Below are 13,803 nucleotides of genomic sequence, written 5' to 3' on the forward strand. Positions count from 1 at the left end.
AAGCAGGAATGTTATGAATATTGACTTCTCTAACTCCAAGTGTCCTTTGCTTTTCCACACTCTCCATCCCTTCCCACCCGTGTTCACCGACCAGTCAGACTGTCTCCTTGATTACATTTTATCTCCGTATGCTTCGTTGTCAGCTTCCCCGAGCTAACAATTCCACATTTATCTATCTTTATCTTTATTGATCTATTTTGGCAAAGCCGACAACCAAGTTTTCTGAACTAATTGAGAGCGGAGGTTGGGCACAGATCTATATCGGTGAGACCAAGCGTAGGTTGGGCGATCGTTTCGCCGAACACCTCCGCTCGGTCCGCAATAACCTAGCTGACCTCCCGGTGGCTCAGCACTTCAACTCCCCCTCCCACTCCGTCTCCGACCTCTCTGTCCTGGGTCTCCTCCATGGCCACAGCGAGCAGCATCGGAAATTGGAGGAGCAGCACCTCATATTCCGTTTGGGGAGTCTGCATCCTGGGGGCATGAACATCGAATTCTCCCAATTTTGTTAGTCCTTGCTGTCTCCTCCCCTTCCTCAGTCCCCCTGTTGTCTCCTCCCATCCCCCAGCCTTCGGGCTCCTCCTCCTTTTTCCTTTCTTGTCCCCGCCCACCCCCGCCCCCGATCAGTCTGAAGAAGGGTTTCGGCCCGAAACGTTGCCTATTTCCTTCGCTCCATAGATGCTGCTGCACCCGCTGAGTTTATCCAGCTTTTTTGTGTAACCTAATTTCTGAACTAATTGATTAACACAATCACTCCTTTGCATACAGGCCTCTGTAAACACGTCTGACTACAACGGTGGTCAGCAAACAACTGTGGCGCGAAAGCGAAACCGCAGCCCCTCCCGAGTCACGTGACCGCGGCTTCCAAGCACCGGGTTCCATACCTGCGTGCGCCAGCAGGCGGCGCTATACTATTCTACGTTTTCCTTGCACTTTGTCCTCTTTGATCTCCTGGTTTCTCACCTCACCCTTCCATATCTCTGTGGCTCCCCCTTCCCCGACTCCCAGTCTGAAGAAGGGCCTCGACCCAAATCGTCACCGGTCCTTCTCTCCAGAGATGCTGCCTGTCCCGCTGAGTTACTCCAGCCTTTTGTGTCTATCTTGGGAATGTTGTGGAGTTCACTGTGGGTTATTCCAGTCCACATTGGAGTTGCCGGCATGCCGGATGAATTGGCCACCATACCAGACTTGAATTAGGGCTGTGGCCAGAAATGTCTCCGGCAGGAATCCTCCAACCAGTGTTTGCTAGAAGCTGTTCTCATTCCGGGAGGATTAGAGGACTTTTACAATTCCATTGTTTACGCCAGCCTTCTCTTGACAGTGTTAAACCTGGCCTTGTGAGCTCGCTGCTGTGTAATGTTAAAGTTCTAGAACGATACAGCGTAGAAACAGGCCCTTCGGCCCACCTTGTCAGTGCTGACCAAGATGGCTTTAGAGATACAGCGTGGAAAAAGGCCCTTTCAGCCCACCGAGTCCACGCCAACCAGCGATCAATGTCTCTAGTATGTAGGAAGCCAATTAACCTACAAACCCTGGAATGTGGGAGGAAACCGGAGCACCCAGAAAAAACACATAAAGGTCACAGGGAGAACATACAAACTCTGTACAGACAGCACCCGTAGTCTGGATCGGACCCGGATCTCTGGCGCTGTAAGGCAGCAACTCTACCACTGTGCCACCGTGCCTCACTGAATTCTGCCGTTCTGCGCCAGTCACATTTTTGCCCCCATTTGTGGCCTCTAAACCCTTCCTGTCCACACTTGTCCAAATATCTTTTAAAAGTCGTAATTATATCCATTTAAAGTTTCTCCTGGCAGCTAGTTCCACATACAGATGCCTCCCAAGTGGAAAAATTGCCCCTGAGCTCCCGCTTTAATCTCACCTTAAGTCCTCTCACCTTAAGCCTGTGCCCTCTAGTTTTAGAATCCTCTACCCTGTGGGAAGTGACACTGGTTGCTTGCTGAGCTGGCCAAGTTGAAGTGGGCAAATTCCAACCTGTTGCCCACTCTGGGCCAGCGACAAAGCTTGACCTGAAGTGGCCTTCACTTTAGGACGGTTGGCATCTTGTCTTGCGTTATGCACGTGGGCTATGCGGTGGCAGCTTGAGGCAAATGCTGCAATACTATTCAGTCACTGAACCACTAAAGGCCTTGGGTGTTGCAGGTTTGACGTCCCTGGTGAACCAGTATTTTACCTGATGAAGGCTAGACACAAAATCCTCTGCTTACGATGGGGCCGAACGGCTTAATTCTGCTCCATAACAACCTATGAACTTGTTCTAACTGAATGGTGAAAGGCCTGGATAGAGTGGATGTGGAGAGGATGTTTCCTCTCGTGGGAGAGTCTAGGACTAGGAGGTCACAGGCTCCGAATTAAAGGACGTTCTTTTAGGAAGGAGATGAGGAGGAATATCTTTATTCGGAGGGTGGTGAATCTGCAGATTTGTAGCCACAGAAGACTGTGGAGGCCAAGTCAATGGATATTTTTAAACCACAGATTAACAGATTCTTGATTAGTGGGAGTGTCAGGAGAGAAGGCAGGAGACTGGTGTTGAGAGGGAGGGAGAGATAGATCAGCCGTGACTGAATGGTGGAGTAGACGATGGGCTAATTCTTCTCCTATCACTTATGGATGAGAAGGGCGTAGAGAGATGTGGACTAATGGTGAGCCGTGGGCCCGGTGGACGGTGACCGGGAGCCCGCGGGTCCCTGCTGGGAGACCGCTTTTCGGGGCTTCCGCAACGGCGACTTCTCCCGCCCGAGTTGCGGGGTTGAGGAGTACCTGGACGGGCCTTATCGCCCGGCGCGGCTTTAAATGGCCGCGGAACTTGTTAGCGCACGCCGGGGGCTCCAAGACCCGGAGCGCGGCCTTGCATCGCCCGGCACAGCTTTAAATGGCCGCGGAACTTATTTACCATCACCCGCCAGGGGCTTTGACTCTGACATCGGGAGGAGAACGAGGAGTGCAAGGGAGAGATAAGACTTTGCCTTCCATCACAGTGAGGAGGAGATTCCCTGTGATGGATGTTTTGTGTAAATTGTGTTGTGTCTTGGTTCTTCTACTTGTTTGTATGACTGCAGAAACCAAATTTCGTTTGAACCTCTGGGTTGAAATGACAATAAATAAATGGTATTGTATTGTATTGTATGGGTTAGCATGGGCAAGTTGGAACGAAGGGCTCTGTAACGATGACCAACCTCTATTTCTGTGTAGTCTCTCTAGCGCCTATTGATCCTGTGATTAAATGTCTCTGTCTCTCTCTCTCCCCCTTCTCTCTCTCTCCCTCTCTGTCGATGATTAGGAAAGTAATGACGGCTCTTCGGGCTGCTTATTGGACTTGTCTTCTCCCGAATTGGACCCCCTCACCACCTGTGCGCCGGGCAAACCCTTTCAAGATGAGACAGCTGCGTCCTCGCTCAGTTTTTTCCCCACGCCTGACCCTAATCCCTTTGGCAATGATCCTTTCTCTGAGCCCAAACAGTCAGCACCTCCACCGGCCGACTCCGCCGCTCCTCGCAGCCAGACAGAGGGAGCCCTTGCCTTCCTCGGCGACTCCAGCAACAGCCTTGACTTTGACCAGTTGTCCGGCCCCAACCTCGACTCCGCACCCTGGCCGCTAAACGGACTGCCACTGGCCCCCGGCCCGAGTGACTCGGTCAGCAAGCCGGCCCACCCCGTCACTGTAGCGGCCGTGTCGAATGGGCTCCGACCAGACCCTCTGGCTACTGCAAACTACCTCCTGGCACAAGGTCTCGACTCCATCACGCTCTCCCCTCCTCCGCAGAGCAGCAAAGGAAGCCGGGGCAGGAGAGGCGTTCAGGTGACCGACCCTCGCAATAACTACTAACCCCACAATAACCAGCGCTCTAGGCTGCTGTAACCCACTGCTTCTCAAGCTCTTAGCTTCCTACAGTTTCCACGTTCTAACCTCCCCCCTCCTTTCAAGCTCCTAGATCTTCCAAGTTCCAACCTCCAGGAGGTGAAGTTCAGGGGATGTAACCTGCTGAAGGTTTGGAGTCTCCCTTGCGATTCCCAAATTGCTTCCCGAGGTCCCCGCGTTGGGAAGACCTCGGAATTTGGAATCTGCTTGGAAGGAGTCCTTGGTTGCGTGTCTGGTGGACAACCTTTGTCCGTCGCTCAATGCCGCGGACTGGCACGTGCATGCTTAGACCTCGCTCCACCTCTGCCTTGCTTCTCCTCCTGGAGTTCAGGAGGGGTTGGGATCGCTCCTGTTGGGGGAGCAACGCTGCACTATGGGAGGCTGCTTGCCACGTGAACTAACGCCGGACTAATGCCGTTTGCGATTTAATATGTGGCTTGTGCGCGGGCGGTAGGGTTGCGGGCAGTTTATGTGGCTGCGCGTGGAATGAGTGCGAAGCGGGGTGTTGTGATATCCCCCCCCCCCCCACCCCGTAGACCCCCATGGTCAACGTTTCCTTCCTGTCACCCTCCGCGTTCTCCTTCCTGCCTCTGGAGAAGCCTTAATGTTCCTCATCTCTTGCAGACCGTGAGCGACGGCATTGGTCCCAACAACTCCATGGCCCAGCCCTCCGCCCCGTCCGGTCTCGGAGCCTTGGACTTGTTCAACGTGCCCGCCTCTACATCTACACTGGCAAGCCCAGGTAACACCTTCATCAGGTCACAGGTGACAAGAGCAAAGTTGTGCCCTTCAGCCCATTGAATCTACTCTGCCATTCATTCATCTCTGATCTATCTCTCCCTCCTCACCCCATTCTCCTGCCTTCTCCCCATAGCCCCTGACACCCACACTAATCAAGAATCTATCTATCTCTGCCTTAAAAATATCCACTGACTTGGCCTCCACAGCCGTCTGTGGCAATGAATTCCACAGATTCACCACCCTCTGACTAAAGAGATTCCTCCTTGTCTCCTTCCTAAAGGAATGTTCATTAATTCTGGGACTGTGGCCTCTGGTCCTAGACTCTCCCACTAGTGGAAACATCCTTTCCACATCCACTCTACCAAAGCCTTTCATTATTCGGTGAGTTTCAATGAGGTCCCCCCTCATCTGTGATTAAGCAATCAACATTTGTGAGAGGCTGTTACTGAACTGTGGCGTAACAATGATAGACTTGTGCATATTTGCAAGACCCGTCAGTTACCCCTAGAGCAAGCTCCGGAGGGCATTCTTCACGCCCCTGAGGGGGTTTCCAAGAATGACCATGGGTTAACATATGATGAACATTTGACGGCACTGAGCCCGTACTTGCTGGAGTTTAGAAGGATGAGGGGAAACCTCATTGGAACTTACCCAAGTGAAAAGCCTGGATAGAGTGGATGTGAAGAGGATGTTTCCACTAGTGGGAGAGTCTAGGACCAGAGGGCACAGCCTCAGAATTAGGTAGGAGACGAGGTGGAATTTCTTTAGTCAGAGGGTGGTGAATCTGTGCGATTCATTGCCTCAGAAGGCTGTGGAGGCCAAGTCAGTGGATATTTTTTTAATGAATATTGATGGATGCTTGATTAGTACAGGTGTCAGGGGTTATGGGGAGAAGACAGAAGAATGTTGTTGAGATGGAAAATGCAGCCATGATTGAATGGCGGAGTGGACTCAATGGGCCGAATGGCCTATTTCTGCGCCTATGAACTGTGGTGTAACATTTGTAAACTCTGGGCAAATGGGACTAGCTTAGACAAGGCATCTTGGGTGTCATGGGCAAGTTGGTCCAAAGGGTCGGCGTGTGTGACCCTAGTAGGGGAAGCTCGGTCATTGGGAGAACTTCCCAACTTGGCACAACACTGGTCGGGTTGGGGCCAAGTACGGAAAACAGTTGGACCTCCCCATTGCACCTGTTTAGGAACAGAGAATCCTGGACGCAGCCCAGACCATCACACAAACCCAACCCCCCTTCCATTGACTCCATCTACACATCACGCTGCCTCGGCAAGGCCAGCAGCATCATCAAGGACCAGTCACACCCTGGCCCCTCCCTCTTCTCCCCTCTCCCCTCTCCCATCGGGCAAAAGGTACAGAAGTGTGAAAATGGAATCTGGAAAGTGTGCACACCTCTAGATTCAGGGACAGTTTCTTCCCAGCTGTTATCAGGCAACTGATCCCACCACAACCAGAGAGCAGTCCTGAACTATTAACTACCTCATTGGTGACTCTTGGACTATCCTTTGTTTAAGAAGGAACTGCAGATGCTGGAAAATCAAAGGTACACAAAAATGCTGGGGAAACTCAGCGGGTGCAGCAGCATCCATGAAGCGAAGGAAATAGGCAACGTTTCGGGCCGAAACGTTGCCTATTTCCTTCGCTCCATAGATGCTGCTGCACCCGCTGAGTTTCTCCAGCATTTTTGTGTACCTTGGACTATCCTTGATCAGACTTTACTTTGCACTAAACATTATTCCCTTATAGTGTATCTGTACACTGTGGATGGCTCAATTGTAATAATGCATTGTCTTTCCGCTGACTGGATTGCACGCAACAAAAGCTTTTCACTGTACCTTGGTACACGTGACAATAAACTAAACTGACTGCCTGCATTCATGCAGCATGCTGGTGCAGCAGTAGAGTTGCTGCCTCACAGCGCCAGAGGCCCAGGTTCAATCCTAACCACTCCTACAGGCACTATCTGTATGGAGTTTGTACCTTCTCCCTATGACCGCGTGGATTCCCTGCGGGTGCTCCTGTTTCGTCACGCATGGAAGGGTCGGGCTGAAGGGCCTGTTTCCATACTGTATAACTCTGACTAAACCAACACTTAGACATTTGGACAGGTACGTGGATAGGACAGGTTTAGAGGGATATGGACCGAATGCAGACTCGTGTAGATGGAGCATCTTGTGTAGTGTAGAAGGGGCTTCTTGGCCAACATGGGTGTGTTGGGCTGAAGGGCCTGTTTCCATGTTATATAACTCTGACTAATCCTCTCAATCAATCATCACTTAGACATGGACAAGGAAGATTTATAGGGATGCGGTCAGGTGGGACTAGTGTAGATGGGAGTGCCTTGTGTAGTGTAGAAGGGGTCATGTTGGGTTTGGGCTGAAGGGCCTGTTTCACTGCTGTATGACTTTGTTTGTGCTCTGTTTGTTCTCCAGGCATACCCGGACCACCTCAGCCCACTTGGGGACAACCACTTGGCCAGGCCGGCGGCCCTCTGCCCCCCAGGCCCATCCTCGGGGGTGCCGGCCCCTTTGTGCCGCCGGTGGTGTTTGGTGGCCACGCGGGCACGGTGTGGAGCCAGCCACCCCCGTTCGGGGCTGCCCCTCCACCCACCGGCTGGGGCCAGCTGTCCCTGCCACCCCCCGTGTGGACCCAGGCCCTGCCCCAGGCCAACCCCTTCGGCTCCAACCCCTTCGGCCCCTCGCATCCGCTGATGCCGCCCTCGGGCACGTCCCCCCCCGCCCCCTCCCCCGCCTCGGCCGGCCCCCGCGACCAGTCCCCAGACCGGGGCCTTCACCGCCCTAGACCCGCTGGGGGACAGGGAGAAGAAGAGCGTGAAGGAGATGTTCAAGGACTTCCAGATAGCCAAGCCGCCGGCCATCCCGGCACGCCGGAGTGAACAGCCCACCCTCCCCGGCACCTCCGGGGCCTTCGCACAATACTTCGGCAACAAAGTGGGGGTGGCCCAGGACATCGCCGACCACGATGACTTTGACATCAACCAAATCCCTTCAGCGGCCACAAACGGTAACGGCTAGACTTCCTGCCGCGCGGTTAGAACAAGGCCATAACTCAGAGGAGCAGAATTAGGCCATTCAGCCCATCAAGTCTACTCCACCATTCAATCATGGCTGATCTATCTCTCCCTGCTAACCCCATTCTCCTGCCTTCTCCCCATAACCCCTGACACCCGTACTAATCAACAATCTATCTATCTCTGCCTTAAATATATCCATTGACCTGGCCTCCACAGCCTTCTGTGGCAATGAATTCCACAGATTCACCACCCTCTGTCTGAGAAGAAGAAATTCCTCCTCATCTTCAGAATGGTATTTCCTTTAATTCTGCGGCTGTGCCCTCTGGTCCAAGACTCTCCCACTAGTGGAAACATCCTCTCCACATCCACTCTATCCAGGCCTTTCACTATTCAGTTAGAACTAGTTCGTGATAGGAGCAGAATTAGGCCATTTGGCCCATCCTGTCTACTCCGCCATTCAAACATGGCTGATCTATCTCTCCTCCTAACCCCATTCTCCTGCCTTCCCCCCCATAACCCCTGACACCCGTACTAGTTAAAAACCTGTTTTAGTTTAGAGATACAACGTGGAAACAGGCCCTTCGGCCCACCGAGTCTGCCCCGACCAGCGATCCCCGCACATTAACAGTACCCTACACCCTAAATACATTTGTTGTAATTTCAATTTCTGCTCCCTCTGGTGGCTCGATTGGGCAGTTTAGTTCAGAGATACAGCGCGGATACATATACGGAGACCGCACCAACCAGTGATCACCCCGTACATACTAGGGACAATTTGCAGTTATACCAAGCCAATTCACCTGCACACTTGCACGTCTTTGGAGTGTGGGAGGAAACTGGAGCACTCGGAGAAAACCCACAAGATCACAGGGAGAACGTGCGAACTCCACACATACAGCACACGGGATCAAACAAGGATGAGGGGGATCTTATAGAAACATATAAAATTACAAAAGGACTGGACAAGCTAGAAGCAGGAAAAATGTTCCCAATGTTGGGCGAGTCCAGAACCAGGGGCCACCGTCTTAGAATAAAGGGGAGGCCATTTAAGATTGAGGTGGGAAAAAACTTTTTCGCCCAGAGAGTTGTGAATTTGTGGAATTCCCTGCCACAGAGGGCAGTGGAGGCCAAATCACTGGAAGGATTTAAGAGAGAGTTAGATAGAGCTCTAGGGGCTAGTGGAATCAAGGGATATGGGGAGAAGGCAGGCACGGGTTATTGATTGGGGACGATCTGCCATGACCACAATGAATGGCGGTGCTGGCTCGAAGGGCCGAATGGCCTCCTCCTGCACGTATTTTCTATGTATGTTTCTACCTCAACTACACTTCTTCCCACCCTGTTTCCTGTAAAGACTCTATCCCCTACTCCCAATTCCTCCGTCTACGCCGCATTGCGCCCAGGATGAGGTGTTCCATACCAGAACATCAGGGAAGTCTCCTTTTCTTTAGAGTGAATGGGAGGTTCCCCTCTCCCATCATAGATGAGGCGCTCACTCGTGTCTAATTGGTATCCCACAGCTCCGCTCTTGCTCCCCCTCTCCCTAATCACAACAGGGACAGGCTCGGCGATCGTTTCGCTGAATACCTCCGCTCAATCCGTCTTAACCTACCTGATCTCCCGGTAGCTCAGCACTTCAACTCCCCCTCCCATTCCCAATCTGAACTTTCTGTCCTGGGCTTCCTCCACTGTCAGAGTGAGGCCCAGCGCAAATTGGAGGAACAGCACCTCATATTTCGCTTGGGCAGTTTACACCCCAGCGGCATGAACATTGACTTCTCTAACTTCAAGTAACCCTTGCTTTCCCTCTCTCTCAGTCCCTGCCCCACCCTAGTCATCCTGCTAGTGTGACTGTTCATATCCCTTCATTATCACCTCTTCCACAGCTAACAATGGACACTTGTGGGCTCCACCTGGTTCATCGGTGCCGGCTCTGATATGTTCTGTACCTTTTCATGTCTCTCGTTAAACCCTCCTCCCCGACTCTCAGTCCGAAGAAGGGTCTCGTCCCGAAACGTCACCCATTCCTTCTCGCCAGAGATGCCGCCTGGTCCGCTGAGTTACTCCAGCTCTTTGGGTCCTTGGATCTTCAATGCTCCATGTGGCTAAATCTGAGGGGCCGGAAGATGGGCCGGCAGTGGTGGTGATGTTGGGCGGAGGCACCAGCAGGGGGCAAGCGTGAGCAATCAGTCAGAGACCAGAGGGGATATAACCTGTCGAGAAGCAGCCCGTCAGATGGAACGTCTTGGTGTGGGCTGTGGAGAAATAACAAACGCATGCTCTATGTGCACGCAGGAACTGCAGATGCTGGTTTACACCGAAGATAGACACGAAATCTGAAGTCCTGTGGAATTCTTTGCCACACAAGGCTGTGGAGGCCAAGTCAGTGGATATACTTAAGGCAGAGATAGATAGATTCTTGATTAGTACGGGTGTCGGGGGGTTTGGGGAGAAGGCAGGAGAATGGGGTTAAGAGGGAGAGATAGATCAGCCATGGTGATCTATGGTGGAGTAGGCTTGATGGACCGAATGGCCTAATTCTGCTCCTATCACTTATGAACTCAGGTGCTGCCTGTGTGGAGTTTTCTCGTTCTCCCTGTGACCGCGTGGGTTTCCTCCAGATGCTCCGGTTTCCATCCATATCCCAAAGACGTGCGGGTTTGTAGGATAATTGGTGTCTGCAAAGCGGATTGCGATGAAGCTATAGTCATGTACACCAAGTTCCTTGTTGGTGTGAATTGACCCCAGTGTGTGGGTGAGGGGTAGGAACAGGGGGTGTTTAGTTTAGTTTAGAGATACAGCATGGAAACAGGCTCTTCAGCCCACAGTCCGCACCGACCTGCGATCCCCGCACTCTCCTGCACACAATAGGGACAATTTTTACATTTTATACCAAGCCATTTATCCTACAAACCTGTACGTCTTTGGAGTGTGAGAGGATCTTGGAGAAGATCTTGGAGAAAAACCACACAGGTCATGGGAAGAACGTGCAAACTCCGTACAGACAGCACCCATAGTCAGGATCGAACCTGGGTCACTGGTGCTGTGAGGCTGCGGCTCTACCGCAACGCCACCGTGCCGCCCACTTTGATGGGAATGTGGGAGAATAGAAAATGGGATAGGTGTAAGTGTGTGGTTGATGGTGAGGGCAGAGTGTGCGGGCCGAAGGGCCTGTTTCCCTGCTCTTTGATTCCAGAACCTTGGTTGTGTGAATGCATGCGTGCATACAGATTAGGGATGATCAGCCATGATCACATTGAATGGCGGTGCTGGCTCAAAGGGCCGAATGGCCTACTGCTGCACCTATTGTCTATTGCACACTTGCAAACACACGTTGTGCATGCGCGCACTTCAACACGAGGCACGGTTTGGCTCGATGCTGACGACTGATCTTGTTGCTTCTGCAGAAGTGCCAGCAGCCTCTGCTAGTCCGAGTGCTCCCGTGCAGAATCTCTTTAACTTGAGTGGAGACCCGTTTGCTGCCCCTCCCGCAGTGAGTACCAGCCTTCAATGATCGAACGCTGATTGGGGATGGCGGGGATAAGGTTAATATTGGTACTTGTCCCTTTAGTCACTGAGGTGCCGTGAAGTGCCGTGAAGATTAATGTCACATGTTACTGAGGTACAGCGACAAGCTTTGTTTTGCACGCTATCTAAACAGATCAAATAATACTACACATAAATACAATCAAGTCAAACTCCAGTACAATAGGTAGAGCAAAGGGGAAGATACAGAGTGCAGAATATAGTTCTCAGCATTGTAGCGCATCAGTTCCACAGACAAAGTCCAATGTGCTGAGAGAATGGAGCGGCTGGGCTTGTACACTCTGGAGTTTAGAAGGATGAGAGGACATCTTATTGAAACATATAAGATTGTTAAGGGTTTGGACACACTAGAGGCAGGAAACATGTTCCCCATGTTGGGGGAGTCCAGAACCAGGGGCCACAGTTTAAGAATAAGGGGTAAGCCATTTAGAACGGAGACAATGAAACACTTTTTCTCACAGAGAGTTGTGAGTGTGTAGAATTCTCTGCCTCAGAGGGTGGTGGAGGCAGGTTCTCTGGATGCTTTCATGAGAGAGCTAGATAGGGCTCTTAAAGATAGCGGAGTCAGGAGATATGGGGAGAAGGCAGGAACGGGGTACTGATTGGGGATGATCAGCCATGATCACATTGAATGACGGTGCTGGCTTGAAGGGCCGAATGGCCTACTCCTGCACCTATTGTCTATTGTCTAATGTCCGCAATGGGGTAGAGGTGAATCGGACAGCACCCTAGCTTGTGGAAGGGCCGTTCAGAAGCCTGATAACAGAGGGGAAGAAGCTGTTCCTGAGTCTGGTGGTGCGCGCTTTCAAGCTTCTGTACCTTCTGCCGGACGGGAACAGATCAGATCAGAAAATACCAGACATAAATACAACCACATCAAACTAAAGTACAACAGGTAGAGCAAAGGGGAAGATACAGAGTGCAGAATATAGTTGTCAGCATTGTAGCGCATCAGTTCCACGGATGAGGTCCTTTGAGGTGGTTTGAACAGAGATGACACCTCACCCAGCGGTGAGCAAGTGTGAAGAAGGGTCCTGACCCAAAACGCCATCTTTCCATTCCCTCCACAGATGCTGCCTGACCTGTTGAGTTCTTCCTGAGGCATTGTTGCACTCAGTGACTGAGTGCTAGCCTTGTCCAGACCCACCAGCCCCAGGCAAAATTCCTTTGTTGTATTCACTGGAATTTAGGATGAGAGGGCATCTTATGGAAACATATTAAAATTATTTAGGGATTGGACAGGCTAGATGCAGGAAACATGTTCCTGATGTGGGGGGGGGGGGGGGGGGGGGGGGGGGGGGGGGGGGGGGGGGGGGGGGGTCCAGAACCAGGGGCCACAGTTTAAGAACAAGGGGTAGGCCATTTAGAACTGAGATGAGGAAAAACGTTTTCACCCAGAGAGTTGTGAATCTGTGGAATTCTCGGCCACAGAAGGCAGTTGAGGCCAATTCACTGGAGGTTTTCAAGTGAGAGTTAGATAGAGCTCTTAGGGCTAACAGAATCAAGGGGTATGGGGGAAAAATGAGGAACAGGATACTGATTTAGGTTCAAGGTGAAGGGGAAAAGATTTAATAGGAACCTGAGGTGGGTGTATGGAACAAGCTGCCAGAGGAGGTAATTGGGACTGGGACTATCCCAACATTTAAGAAACAGTTAGACTGATACATGGATAAGACAGGTTTGGAGGGAGATGGGCCATGCGCAGTCAGGTGGGACTAGTGTAGCTGGGACATGTGTGGGTGAGTTGGGCTGAAGGGCCTGTTTCCACAATGTATCACTCTGACTCTATGACTCCAATGCTACTAAGCCAAAAATTATGTCCTCAAGCCTATGTATTTGGAGGGTGTAGCGTTTAATAGCCAGTGTAGGAAGGAACTGCAGATGCTGGTTTAAACCGAAGATAGACCCAAAATGCTGGAGTAACTCAGCGGGTCAGACAGCATCTCTGGAGAAAAGGAAATGGGTGACATTTCGGGTTGAGTGACTTCGGGTCTGAAGAAGGGTCTCAACCCGAAATGTCACCCATTCTTTTTCTCCAGAGACACTGTCTCACCCGCTGAGTTACTCCAGCTTTTTGTGTCTATCTTATGTTTAATGGCCTAGTAACTGCAGGGAAGAAGCTGCCCCTGAACCTGGATGTTAGTTTTCAGGCTCCTGTACCACCTTCCCAATGGCAGGAGTGAACTGAGAGTGTGGCTGGGGTGGTGTGGGTCCCTGATGATGCCGGCTGCCTTTTTGAGGCAGCCACTCTTGTACTGTAGATCCCTTCGTTGATGGGAAGGTCAGTCAGTCCATGATGGACTAGTGCGAGAGAGAGAGAGGGAGATGACACTCGTCTGTCTTTGAGTCGATAAAGCTAAGCCATTGATGTTTAAAACCTGGTTAAAGTGACTTTATATTTTGTTTAGGCTGCTCCAATTTCACAGCAATCTTCGGATCCATTCGAAGATCACTTTGGAAACCCATTTGCTTAACACTCGGTAAGTGTGAGATCTTCTGGATCTTTGGTCAATATTTGAAGCGGAGATTGATAGGTTGTTGGTTAGTAATAGCCCTGTCCCACGGCACGAGTTCATTCCAAGAGCTC

General features: G+C 51.5%; 1 protein-coding gene across 1 annotated transcript in view; it reads left to right on the forward strand.

Moving 5' to 3' along the window:
• Nucleotides 1-13,803, forward strand: part of LOC129695272 (disabled homolog 2-like) — a 59,044-nt gene that overhangs the window by 42,357 nt on the left and 2,884 nt on the right. Inside the window, 6 exon segments of the mRNA XM_055632064.1 lie at nucleotides 3,302-3,820; nucleotides 4,505-4,622; nucleotides 7,069-7,367; nucleotides 7,369-7,660; nucleotides 11,078-11,163; nucleotides 13,625-13,696. Coding sequence (XP_055488039.1) covers nucleotides 3,302-3,820; nucleotides 4,505-4,622; nucleotides 7,069-7,367; nucleotides 7,369-7,660; nucleotides 11,078-11,163; nucleotides 13,625-13,690 — 1,380 coding nt within the window. The 3' untranslated portion in view covers nucleotides 13,691-13,696.

The sequence above is a fragment of the Leucoraja erinacea genome, chromosome 3, assembly GCF_028641065.1.
Source record: "Leucoraja erinacea ecotype New England chromosome 3, Leri_hhj_1, whole genome shotgun sequence".
Taxonomy (NCBI): domain Eukaryota; kingdom Metazoa; phylum Chordata; class Chondrichthyes; order Rajiformes; family Rajidae; genus Leucoraja; species Leucoraja erinaceus.